At 45.3% G+C, this 12,794-nt stretch overlaps 1 protein-coding gene across 3 annotated transcripts in view; it reads left to right on the forward strand.

Moving 5' to 3' along the window:
• The window catches only part of SUPT5H (SPT5 homolog, DSIF elongation factor subunit), a 31,308-nt gene extending 19,336 nt beyond the window's left edge, over positions 1-11,972 (forward strand). The window contains exons 5-30 of one of the 3 annotated variants that reach the window (XM_077285890.1): positions 152-166; positions 1,333-1,402; positions 1,494-1,562; positions 1,644-1,709; positions 1,903-1,933; positions 3,603-3,671; positions 3,779-4,030; positions 4,645-4,734; positions 4,859-4,929; positions 5,014-5,119; positions 5,220-5,313; positions 5,890-6,026; positions 6,196-6,351; positions 6,451-6,597; positions 6,746-6,892; positions 7,544-7,669; positions 7,746-7,830; positions 7,924-8,031; positions 8,124-8,226; positions 8,770-8,897; positions 8,988-9,093; positions 9,302-9,460; positions 10,132-10,300; positions 10,385-10,588; positions 11,147-11,242; positions 11,476-11,972. In XM_077285890.1, coding sequence (XP_077142005.1) covers positions 152-166; positions 1,333-1,402; positions 1,494-1,562; positions 1,644-1,709; positions 1,903-1,933; positions 3,603-3,671; positions 3,779-4,030; positions 4,645-4,734; positions 4,859-4,929; positions 5,014-5,119; positions 5,220-5,313; positions 5,890-6,026; positions 6,196-6,351; positions 6,451-6,597; positions 6,746-6,892; positions 7,544-7,669; positions 7,746-7,830; positions 7,924-8,031; positions 8,124-8,226; positions 8,770-8,897; positions 8,988-9,093; positions 9,302-9,460; positions 10,132-10,300; positions 10,385-10,588; positions 11,147-11,242; positions 11,476-11,616 — 2,945 coding nt within the window. In that variant the 3' untranslated portion in view covers positions 11,617-11,972. The remainder of the gene's footprint in view (positions 1-151; positions 167-1,332; positions 1,403-1,493; positions 1,563-1,643; positions 1,710-1,902; positions 1,934-3,602; positions 3,672-3,778; positions 4,031-4,644; positions 4,735-4,858; positions 4,930-5,013; positions 5,120-5,219; positions 5,314-5,889; positions 6,027-6,195; positions 6,352-6,450; positions 6,598-6,745; positions 6,893-7,543; positions 7,670-7,745; positions 7,831-7,923; positions 8,032-8,123; positions 8,227-8,769; positions 8,898-8,987; positions 9,094-9,301; positions 9,461-10,131; positions 10,301-10,384; positions 10,589-11,146; positions 11,243-11,475) is intronic. The other 2 variants (XM_077285891.1, XM_077285892.1) reach the window with 2 other exon arrangements.
• Positions 11,973-12,794: the final 822 nt, after the last annotated feature.

The raw sequence follows: 12,794 nt of genomic DNA on the forward strand, positions 1-12,794 counted from the left end.
TTCCGACACCCTTCCATGCTGCAGCTTTTGCCACACATTTTTAATTTTTCCCTTTCCCCTCCCCATTTTCCGGTCCTTCATCTCCGTCTCGTGGTTGATTTTGCCGATATGTTTTGCACCATTAATGTCTTGGCTTCATCATCGATCACAGCAGAAGAAATTGAAGGTAAGCGTTCACATCATGGTCACCAACCATTTTTGATCAGCTACCCTAGGGGATGACTGTAGAGGGGGTTAATGGGTGGGGGTGCTGTGCTATATATCAAATTTTGTCTGGTCACAAGATATCCATGAGCTATCCTTGGGTCATCAATAACATATCGTTCGTGGACCGACACCTGACACTGTCACTATTCAGAGGTGTGCGGTGTCCATGACATTAACGACCACCTCCCACCACTCACGTCCTATTCTAATAAACAGGACAGTTGCCAAATATCTGCTGACGGGTCCAGAACTTTGTGCTAATGTACATTTGGTAGGTTAGCAAGAAGTAGACGACAGATAGGCGGCAAAATGGCTGCAGGATCCGACCACGCAGAGTTTTTGTCTTTTACCATGGAGGCACGCAGATTTGCATAGAAGCTATAGAAACTTAAGAATCATTTTTTTTATTTATATTATTTTTTTACATGGAATAATTTTTTTTTTCTTGCAAAAAGCTTTTTTAAAATAACTTACGTTTTCCTCCTTATACAAGCCTGCTTATCCATTGTAACAGACAACAAGCTCTGAGCAGTCTGATCCCGCCGTCACATTCCCTCCCATCTGTCCTCTAAAGAAAGTATGTGACTGCAAAATTACACTTTGTGTTCTGTTGCCGTGGAGACACATAGTCTGCGTAGGAGCTGTAGACAAAATAAATAAAACATTTTTCTGGACCTTTTTAATGAAGACCCAATGTACATAGTTGCTTCACTTTATATTTGTTGGGACAGCGGGAATACAAAAACATTGCTTTGGAAAGATGGACTTAGCCTTTTATAGGGCATTACCGCATTGACTACATTTTTTTACTTTTCTGACCTGTCAATGGGGAGAATCATGAAAGTAATTTAGGTTTCCGCAGCTTTGCCGGTAAGGAGGGGATCTCTAAATGTCTGTCCTCAGCTGAGGAGAGACTGAGCATGCTCATCCTGCTAGAGAGCAGCTGAGAACGAGGATTTGTGGGGGTCCATCGTTCTCGGTAACAGTAGGGGGGTCACCTTTTTAAGATTTGTCACATTGATGATTGATCTTAAAAGTACAAAATTAGTGTTTATTTCCTTGTAGAATGGCCGCTGTGTGGGTTCATTATACGTTAATCTTACAGAAAATCTTCTCTTCCTGCAGCGTCCAACATTGACAATGTCGTCCTGGATGAGGATCGCTCCGGGGCCCGACGTCTCCAGAATCTGTGGCGGTGAGAGTCGCGGCGTCTCTACGCTTCTCCGGCAATACATGATATCTGGGGTTTTCTCATATGAAACTGCAAATATGTTCTCTCTCCACAGAGACCAGAGAGAAGAGGAGCTGGGGGAATATTACATGAAGAAATACGCCAAGTCCTCCATGGGGGAGCAGTGAGTTATTACTTCATTATATTAGTGCAAAGGAATAGCCCTAATCCATGTGCAAATCTCTAATTATCCATTTTCCCCCAGTATATATGGTGGCTCGGATGAACTTTCAGATGACATCACCCAACAGCAGCTTCTTCCTGGAGTCAAGTAAGTCATGTGCAAGCCTCCTCCGCAGTCCTTCGGGGTAGTTTATTTGTTTGTTTATTCCCATATCTGTGATAATTTATACCAGTGTCTCCACTTTTGGTGACTTTGTCCTGGTAGTTGTAGTGCGGCCGGTTTGGAGGCCGGTAATAGTTAGAAGATAATTACTAATGACACCTTCCTTTTCCTTTTCCAGAGATCCCAATTTGTGGACAGTGAAATGTAAGGTGAGTCTGGTGGAAGGTTTTGCTCGCAGTGATGAGGACAGTCACATAGTTAAAGGGAACCTGTCACCCCCCCCCCCCCCCCCCAAGCGTTTTTAACTAAAAGAGCCACCTTGTGCAGCAGTAATGCTGCATTCTGACAAGGTGGCTCTTTTAGTTATTGGTGCTGTAACTGCAGAAATAATCCGTTTTGTAATTTGTCCTAAATACCTTTCTTCAGTCCTGGAGGCAGGCCTTTCCCTACCCCTGCTGCAGACACCACACAGCCGTCACTCAAGTCTTCTTGGCGCCGGGCGCCGCCTCCTCGGCGCTGTTTTGAAATCAGCCAGCGCCTGCGCTCTTTTGTCATGCCTTGGGCAGGCGCAGTGAGCGCTGCCCATCCTCTGTCCTCATATGCAGTCTAGCTGACTGCGCCTGTGCGGCCGCCCTGCCTGTGAATCCCAGCCCCGCAGTGTCTTCTGATTTATTCTCATTGCGGGGCTGGGATTCACAGGCATGGCGGCCGCACAGGCGCAGTCAGCTAGACTGCATATGAAGACAGAGGGCGGGCAGCGCTCACTGCGCCTGCCCAAGGCATGACAAAAGAGCGCAGGCGCCGGCTGATTTCAAAACAGCGCTGAGGAGGCGGCACCAAGAGGACTTGAGTGACGGCTGTGTGGCGTCTGCAGTAGGGGGAGAAAGGCCTGCCTCCAGGACTGAAGAAAGGTATTTAGGACAAATTACAAAACGGATTATTTCTGCAGTTACAGCACCAATAACTAAAAGAGCCACCTTGTCAGAATGCAGCATTACTGCTGCACAAGGTGGCTCTTTTAGTTAAAAATCCTGGGGGGGTGGTGACAGGTTCCCTTTAAGAGTCAACTCTTTAAATCCTAGACAATAAAAGGGACCTATATGCTATAACCTGCAAATACAGGGTAAATCTGTAGGTTAATAACGTTCCAAAGCTGCCGATTGCTGTACTGAAAACCTGGCTGCCGGGATTAGCCAGTGATTACACAGTGAGCGTCGACTGTAAGCACACACTGACACATTGAGTGACCACCATCTTTGCCCAGAAAGCGGTCAGTCAATGCACCAGGGCATTACACAGATGCCACTCACTGTATACTGAGTAGTCACCGAACCTTTTGTTTAGTTTTTGCGCTGGTAGAGGTTTGTGAATTGAATTGTAGGACACCGGTCCGGCTTTCATATCAGTAGTCCACATAATGTCTCGTCAGGCCTACTGATCAGAAGAGGCACCAGAGATGAGGCAGGTCACAGGGCTTCCATCCTACAGCTGTGGATCACTCGCCTGGCCAGTGCACTTGCGAATCGATTCGTTTCTAGTCATTGGCTTTATTGCAACAGATATTCATGTTAGATGTTTATTGCACTTAGTTTAGGTCCAACTTTATTAGATGAAATGGGCTGTATGGTCCTAATTGCTGCCCAGTATGAAGGTGTCTGCATCAGCACTCCATGTCGGTGGATGGGACTGTTGCTTTTCCCTGCACAGTGGATGGCCGAGGGTATCGCTGTGAAGAGGCCACAGCCCACTCATTGTAGTGATGGTGGGGATCCCAGAGAGATGCCATCAGTTTTTATTATTGTGGGAAGACTCTTCATTAGAGCATAAGATATATAGGATCATTGTATGTGACTTTCTGCTGACTATTTTTCTTTGCAGATTGGAGAAGAACGTTCCACCGCCATCGCTTTGATGAGGAAATTCATTGCTTACCAGTTCACAGACGCAGTAAGTGTGACCAGTTCATCACCGTGTACTCACCTCCACATTATCTTTATATGCCTTCTCATCTCTTAAAAATTTCCTTTACTAATATTTATGTCACTTGTCTACAGCCACTCCAGATCAAATCTGTGGTTGCCCCGGAGCACGTGAAGGGTTACATCTACGTTGAGGCGTACAAGCAAACTCACGTCAAACAAGCCATTGAGGGAATAGGAAACCTGCGCATGGGCTACTGGAACCAGCAGATGGTGCCCATCAAAGAAATGACCGACGTCCTAAAGGTGGTAAAAGAAGTCACAAACCTCAAGCCCAAGTCTTGGGTCCGGCTCAAGAGGGGCATCTACAAGGATGATATTGCTCAGGTAAGAACAAACATAAAACTAAACCTAAGGCGGCGTGTCGAAAGGCAGACTCATGTCTGTGAGAGTTGACGTTCACCTTCAAACACCCTTTAGCCATTTGTAGCAATGTTCCTACAAACCCTTTCCACAAATCCCATTAAAATAACATATATAATTTTCCTCCTCTGTTTACTAATGCAATTCAAGCGGTTCCATGGGCATTTCCAAATTGTGCTCAGACCCAATCTATGCCTATAGTTGGCACCTTCCACCTTTGATTGACGAGGATGATGTCTCCTACATTATCCATATATCTTGCCCGGTGCATGGGAGCAAGATCTATACAAGCTTCTGGATAACACCCAGGAGGGGATTATGGGAACTGATGGGTGATGAGCAGAGTCTGGATTTGCCCCTCGGACCACTCGGAGGCCATTAGTATACAATGTGGGACAATTATAAAAGACAATTTATGAGGTGTGCAGGGGAACTAACTTTATATATAGTGGTCTGGGCGTTGCCTAAGGGTAAGGTCATTATTTAGAGAGTTCATTAAACGGCTATTTGATCTCCTAAAATTTATAGCTCTGGATCTGTCCAGTGATGTAAAGCTGAATTTATTCCTCTATTTCTAGGTGGATTATGTGGAGCCCAGTCAGAATACAATCTCTCTCAAAATGATTCCCAGAATCGACTACGACCGGATCAAGGAACGAATGAGTCTGGTATGTGACCGACTTTTCTGACCACCTTCACCAAATAATTATCTCTGATGTTATCGAATTGGCTTTTCTTTTATCATCCTTAAAAACTTAACTATAAATATATTTGTATTTATCCAATATATAGAAAGACTGGTTCGCCAAGAGGAAGAGGTTTCGCAGACCTCCGCAGAGGCTTTTTGATACGGAAAAGATCAGGTAGGAGTTTCTTACGGGGTCCTATTTTATTTCTGTGCTTGTAATATTTCTCAGCGCTGACTGGTGATCCCCTCATCTGCACAGGTCTCTTGGGGGAGATGTCTCATCAGATGGAGATTTCCTCATTTTCGAAGGTAATCGCTACAGTCGCAAAGGTTTCCTCTTCAAGAGCTTTGCCATGTCCGCTGTGGTAAGTGGACGATCTCATACGTGAGGCATAAGACCATCCTTTAGAAATTTGCATGGGGGGTATAACTTAGACGTTTAATTTTTTTATATTTTTTTTATAGATCACAGATGGCGTGAAGCCGACTCTGTCCGAATTGGAAAAGTTTGAAGATCAACCAGAAGGGGTTGACCTGGAGGTGGTGACAGAGTCTACAGGTAAGAGTGGCTTAGAGATGTAAACTATTAAGAATTACTAAGATGTAGGTCCTGAGTACACAGCACAACTCTGCAGTTTGTCAGTTCCATATTATTTGATAGAAGGGGCATCGTGCTACTTGATCCCCTACGTCTTTCAAATTCACTTTCTAGGGAAAGTAATCCTATCCTGTAGAGCCAGTGTACCACAACTCCAGTCCTCGAGCCACCACAGATCAGGATTTCCTTGGAATGGTCACCTGGGTAATACCATTCCCCGTGCAATAATAAGGAAATTTTGGAAACGTCTGTTGGTGGCTTTTAAGGACTGGAGATATGTATCACTGCTGTAGAACATACCGTGGGGTACGGAGCTCTCCACATAGTCTTACATAGTTTGCTTTAGGACTTTTCCACATCTATACAATTACTCCAGAACGGATGCTCTGGTCGTTAGATCACCAGGGTCCTACAAACCCACAGAAAAGTCATTAGAAAGTCTATATATCCTCCCTCATCTGCATATTGATTGTACTTTCCCGTAGGCAACACCATAGTTACCTCCTTAAGAAACCGATTTGTCCCATTTTCTTACAGGAAAGGAACGAGAACATAGTCTGCAGCCCGGAGACAATGTGGAAGTTTGTGAGGGAGAGTTGATAAACCTGCAGGGTAAAATTCTCAGTGTGGATGGAAACAAGATTACGATCCTGCCAAAGCATGAAGATCTCAAGGTGACTTCTCCTTTAAGAGCCCATACAGTTTTATGTACAGGGCTTTCCTTTGGGGATTTGTGCTGCTGTTGGAGACCTAGTGACTAACATTGTGATATACACAAAGCGCTCATTCCCTGATCCTCAACTCCAAGGGACTTTCATAACCGTAAATGTCTTCTTCTAATAGGACATGTTGGAATTCCCGGCTAATGAGTTGAGGAAATACTTCCGAATGGGGGACCACGTCAAAGTGATCGCAGGACGCTATGAGGGGGACACGGGCCTGGTCGTTCGGGTTGAAGAAAACTTTGTCATCCTCTTCTCTGATCTCACTATGCACGAGGTGAGGACCATTTTGCCCGCGTTTTTTTGGATTCTAGTTTCGATCGCACAAAGTAACTTCGCTACTCAGTTTCCTAATTCTTCTTTCCTCCCATAACAGTTAAAGGTCCTTCCTCGAGACTTGCAGCTTTGTTCAGAAACTGCTTCAGGAGTCGATGTTGGTGGACAGCATGAATGGGGGGAGTTGGTGCAGCTAGACCCACAGACAGTGGGAGTTATTGTACGTCTGGAGAGGGAGACCTTTCAGGTGAGCGTCCCGAGATTGAAGATTCTCCCATGACTCGGTATATAGTGCAAAACAAATAAATCCATAGTCTCGTGTGACCTTGTGCCATTGTATGGACACTCGTACCTCCCAGCCCTAGTTTAATCTGGACTTTTTTTTGTTTTGGAAGGTCTTGAACATGCACGGTAAAGTGATCACAGTCAAACACCAAACCGTCAACAGGAAGAAGGACAATCGCTTTGCTGTTGCTCTAGACTCTGAAGAGAACAACATTCATGTGAAAGACATAGTGAAGGTCATAGATGGCCCGCATTCGGTGAGGACAATTAATATTCTTGTTTTCGCTTACATGTGATGTGTATGTATGTTAGACATCGAAAGCGGATGTCTAGCGCCAGCTCATGAGCTGCTGCCTGCTGTGTTTTACAGCCAGCATCTGCTTGTAACAGCAGCACCAGGAGCTCACTCCAATAGCAGCATTTAAGTGGTTAAACCTAAGCAATCGGTCCCTTTATAAGTGGTGCAGTGTCAGTGGGGCACCTTTTTTGCCATTAATTAGAAATCGCGGGGTGCCAATGGATTTCCATCACCGTCTAAGACCCCGTCACCACCATGTTTTGTACCATATTTTTTTATAACCCTATACAACTTTGGTATCACTGTAATCGTACTGACCCGAGGAATCATGCTGACAAGTTATTTTTACCTTGTGCCTAAGAAAATAAAATCAAAGCACAAAAAACAACTTTCTCCTTCGCCTTATTGGGGGACACAGACCAATCATCCCTCTTGGATTGACTACATTTTATGGCAAAGTGAATGATGTTTAATTAAAACTGCAACTTTTCCCACGATTAAAAAAGGCCCTCACACGGCGGCCATGTTTATGAAAAAGTAAAAAAAAAATTTTCACAATATTCCAGTGGTTTTACACATCCTTCATCTCTCTGTTTGATTTTTATTTCAGGGCCGTGAGGGCGAGATCCGTCATTTATTCCGGAATTTCGCCTTCCTTCACTGTAAGAAGCTGGTGGAAAACGGGGGAATGTTTGTCTGTAAAGCGCGTTACCTGGTCCTGGCCGGGGGCTCCAAGGTAAGGTCCTTCAAATCTGGCGGTCATTGTCTGATGTATTGTCTTGTTTGGTCATTCTGCTTTTCTTCCTCCATAGCCCAGAGATGTGACCAACTTCACTATTGGAGGATTTGCTCCAATGAGCCCGCGGATCAATAGCCCGGCTCACCCCAGTGGGGGAGGTAGGATGGCTTAGTGCTAGTCCCTTTCTGTAATGCTGCTCATTAGTATCCATAATATAATATAATGTTTCACCACTTCTGACTTCATCCCAGGACAGAGAGGGAATATGGCCGGTGGAGGAGGACCAGGCAGAGGAAGAGGCCGCAGGGACAACGATCTGATTGGTCAGACTGTGCGCATTTCTCAAGGTCCCTATAAGGGTGCGTCATATCGTGCGTATATACCGCTACTAGTATGGATAGAGATATATATATATAACACTGGATTGACACTGCCATGTCTTTTCTTTCAGGTTACATTGGAGTTGTCAAAGATGCCACAGAATCCACGGCTCGTGTTGAACTTCATTCCACTTGTCAGACGATCTCTGTGGACAGACAGCGTCTCACCACCGTGTTAGTGATCGCCTGCGCTAATTGTTTCTTCCTATCTAATATGGATCCAGTATTCACAGTCTGAGCATGGGTCACAATGTGTTTGTCTTCTGACCCGAGCTTGATAACCTCAAGGCTGTTGGGCTGGAGTGAGGAGACCCGCATGTGTCTGTACTCGAACCATGAATGCCAGTCCCGGGAAACTTGCCTTAGTCTTGAAGTATTCGCTCCTCAGTCGCCATGTAGGATGGGTGTCAAATTAGTATTTAGCACTCGGCCTGACCACACTTCAAAACATGCAAGCCCTTCTTTTGCAGTGCATGCATGTTTATCCAATAGGGAAGTGAGAAATGATCTCCAAGCGGAAAACTCTTAAAATTCTTCTGTCTGAAGACAACTAAACATATCCGATCCCACCAGGACTAATCTAATGATTCTGGACGGCTTTTGTCTGGCATGGCAAAGCCAAGTTGACTATTTTGCATTGGAACCAGAAATTAAGTACTTAGTTTTCCTTAGTGGAACAAACTTCTGGCTCTTTAACCTCCGTCCTTTTCTTTACAGCGGTGCTCGTCGCCCAGGAGGAATGACATCCACTCATGCCAGGACACCTATTTATGGCTCCCAGACCCCGATGTACGCTACTGGTTCCAGGACGCCAATGTACGGTTCCCAGACGCCGGTTCACGAGGGTATGTTTGTCCCCTGACTCTTGGTACCACGTGGTTTACGCTGATAAATCGCTCCTCACTCCCCGGTATCTTTTCTCTTCTGTTTTACAGGAAGCCGAACTCCTTACTATGGGTCTCAAACGCCTGTCCACGATGGAAGCCGAACTCCTGCTCAAAGTGGAGCCTGGGATCCCAACAACCCAAATACCCCTTCAAGGTGCAATTTTGTTTTGTTTTTGTTTAAAGGGGCAAAAAACGTGAAGAAATGTATTCGCATGCCCAATCAGATCGTATGGACATTAGAGGAAGGTGCTGCTCTATGAGCCAGAGCAGAAAACCACTCCAATACTTCAGACGTCATGGACTACCTTGGCTGGCTGTAATAATTTTAGTAATATTGTTTATTCCTTTATTGATTTTTGCAGGGCGGATGAAGAATATGAGTTCAGATATGATGATGAGCCGTCTCCATCCCCACAAGGCTATGGAGGGACCCCAAATCCACAAACTCCAGGGTACCCCGATGTACCATCTCCACCGGTCAATGCACCGTTCAATCCCCAGACACCAGGAACACCTGCAATGTGAGTCCTCAGTGCATTACTGCTAATCATTACATGGGTTCATTTCCCTTACCCCCCACCTGTGATTACAGGCTATATCGGTTGTTTACCTGATGTGTTATGTAATGGCTTTTTAAAGGGGTTTTTCATAAGTTCTTATCTTCAAGAGTGCACCGTTCTACAGCCACCCAACTTTCTGTTTGCGGAGGCACCGGTGCGCTCCTGAAGATTGACAAATTGGACCAGCGGCATTGTCTGTGCACTCGACGCTACTATCAGAGACCGCTTTGACTCTGCAACATCGGAAGAGTGCTGATTATCTGTAGCAGTTGCAAGCTGTATAGCAAAGAGCTTACAAGCACACACTCCTCCCCTAGGAAACTGGACATTGCTGGCAGACTACAGAGGTGGCTGGTAACCTAGGCAACGAACTGTGCATAATAGAATTGATAATCCCTCCAATATTGAGTACCGAGAGGGTTGGTTTTTTTAAGTAAGAAATAAGTCGCAAACTTGTTTTTTGCAATTCACGAAATTAGACGACCCCTTTAAGCTGCGACCTTATACATTCTCCAGACTGGAGCTGTGTAAACTCGGAGATGAATGATGTCAGTTAACATTTAACCTTTGGTGGTTACTGCAGCATGTAATTCTGACATGATTCTCCATCTTCCTGTTGTCGTTCTTGACAGGTACAACACAGACCAGTTTTCGCCCTACACCGCTCCTTCTCCACAAGGCTCCTACCAGCCTAGCCCAAGTCCACAAAGTTACCATCAAGTGGCTCCAAGTCCTGTCGGTTATCAGAATACACACTCTCCAGCAAGTTACCATCCGACCCCATCACCCATGGCTTACCAGGTAAGTGCCTCTCTTGCATTTAGTTAGTACATACTTTACTGACAAAACGAATACGTGACAGTGTTCTGATTTATTTTCCTCCAGGCCAGTCCAAGCCCCAGCCCGATGGGTTACAGTCCAATGACCCCCGGGGCACCTTCTCCTGGTGGGTACAATCCCCATACACCAGGCTCCTCTATAGAACAGACCACCAGTGACTGGGTGACCACCGACATTCAAGTGAAAGTTCGAGACACCTTCCAGGACAATCAGGTCGTGGGACAAATGGGAATCATCCGTAGCGTCACCGTAAGTGATATCAACCGTGGCGGCAATAATACTCTCATACGCTGAATTATAATCGGCTGTCTACTGCACATTTCTTGTGTCGATCTGTTCTTCCGTAAGTAGAAAAATTTCTCTAGACACTAATCTTATGTAATCACTCAGTAATTGGTGGCGAATGACCTCTTGTAATTTTCCTATTCCTCAAAATTCTCTCCTCAAGAACTGAGGGGTTTAGAATTTTTTAGTTTCCAGCTCATTGCCTAGGTTACTGGCCACTTCTGCTATCTCAGTGGTGGCTGATGTCCAAGGCAAAGAGTGATGGTGCAGAACATAAAGGCTCTGAAGCTGGACGAATCTATGGATTCAGCTCATGTGCTCCTTCAATGCTGCAGAGGTAAAACTTACGGCATGGCCCCCGGCATGCGGGGAACGGTGTGACCCTAAAGAACAAAGATCAGAAGGTTGTCTATATGGCATGGTCTGATACTGCAGCGCAATCCCTTTGTTCTGCCAGTTTTCTAGGTATAAATCATTACTCTTCTTAAATGTGTATTATCAGGTTGTCTTCTCTTCCTACAGGGTGGACTATGCTCGGTGTTGTTAAAAGACAGCGACAAAGTAATCAGTATTTCCGGAGACCACTTGGAAGCAGTCACACCCTCCAAAAATAATCGAGTAAGCAAAAATATTACCATCCGCAATCTGATATTGATAGCCTACCTCACCGTTCGGTGATGAATATCCTAGTCCTGGACAACCCCTCCATTATTTTAGTGCTACAATAAAGGGGCATCAATGCTTATTTTCATGCTGTGAGGACAGTCCGTTTATTATAGTTAGCGCATTGTTCTTCACCAGTCGCACAACTCCCAGTCATGTCTGACTCGTGTCCTTCTCACTTTTTACAGGTTAAAGTCATTTTAGGAGAAGATCGTGAAGCGATGGGCATCCTCCTCAGTATAGACAATGAAGATGGCATCGTGCGGATGGATCTGGATGAGCAGCTTAAGATCCTCAACCTCCATTTCTTGGGAAAGCTCGAGTCCTGAATCTAGCTGTGATGCTTCCCACACCAGGGCCTCCATTTTATTTGAACAAATAACCCTTCATGTACGGGGCAGTGCTCAGGTCACACACTCGCTAGGGGATTTCTAGCAACAGATCTGAAATATAGAAATAATGCAGATTCCTTTTATGACTGCGAACTGCAGTCCGGGCCCAAGTTACCCCGCGCTCTATGTTAAATCATAGCGTTTTCAGCAGTTGTCTTTATTTCTTCTCTTTCAGCAGATTCATTCGCAGAATTGTTTTTATTTTTAATGTTTGCAGATAGTGATATTTTTTCTGGTGCAAGTTCCACTGTGTAATATTTATATGGTGCAGTCAATAAACCAGGAGAATGGTGTCCGTGTGATCGTGATGCTACTGAAGCAGTAAGATATTCTGCAAGCAGCAAGTCGTCTTCTTGTCTGTCCAATCTGCTGTGATGAGGCATGGCATTTACTCAGGATGTGTATATGATGTTCTGCAGCAGCTATCACCAGGCTTTTTATAGTGAGAGGAAGTATCAACGAGAGCCTCGCAACACTGTCCACTATAGCGTCTAGCTCATTCCTGGACAACCCCCTGTAGATATGTTTTGACTGTATGTTAAAATTTGGATCACTTGAAACCACCGGTAGTAATGATGAAGACAGTTTTACACTTAAGAATTTGCAAGAATAATTTGAGGTATCTTGAGGCTACTCACTGTAAAATGTTTCTTGAGCCCTTCATTGGGGGATGCAGGAAACCACAGGATGTCCAAAAGCAGTCTCAAAGGTGGGCGAAAAGACGGTACTCTGAAGTCTGAGTTTGGGCCTCTGTGGCCTGCAGGACCATTCAACTGAGGCTCACATCCACCCCTGTAGAAATTAGCAAAGATATGAATAGAAGACCACATAGCAGCTTTACAAAGCTGCGAGGCTGATGCCTGGTGGTGGATGGCCCAGGAAGCCCCCACTGCACGAGAAGAGTGAGTTTTGACCCTGAGTGGATGCGGTCCCTCATAGGCTTGCAGAATGGACCCAACGAGCGATGGTAGACCTGCAAGCAGGGAGGCCTCTTTATGGATCTTTGGGAATTATGAACGGAGTCTGCCCATCTGAAGGGTCCTGTCTTGGAGAGGTAAAATAAAAAGTGCACTCACCAGGTCCAGTTTGTTTAGTGACCGCTCCTGAGGATGAGA

This window comes from Ranitomeya variabilis, chromosome 2 (genome assembly GCF_051348905.1).
Source record: "Ranitomeya variabilis isolate aRanVar5 chromosome 2, aRanVar5.hap1, whole genome shotgun sequence".
Lineage (NCBI taxonomy): Eukaryota > Metazoa > Chordata > Amphibia > Anura > Dendrobatidae > Ranitomeya > Ranitomeya variabilis.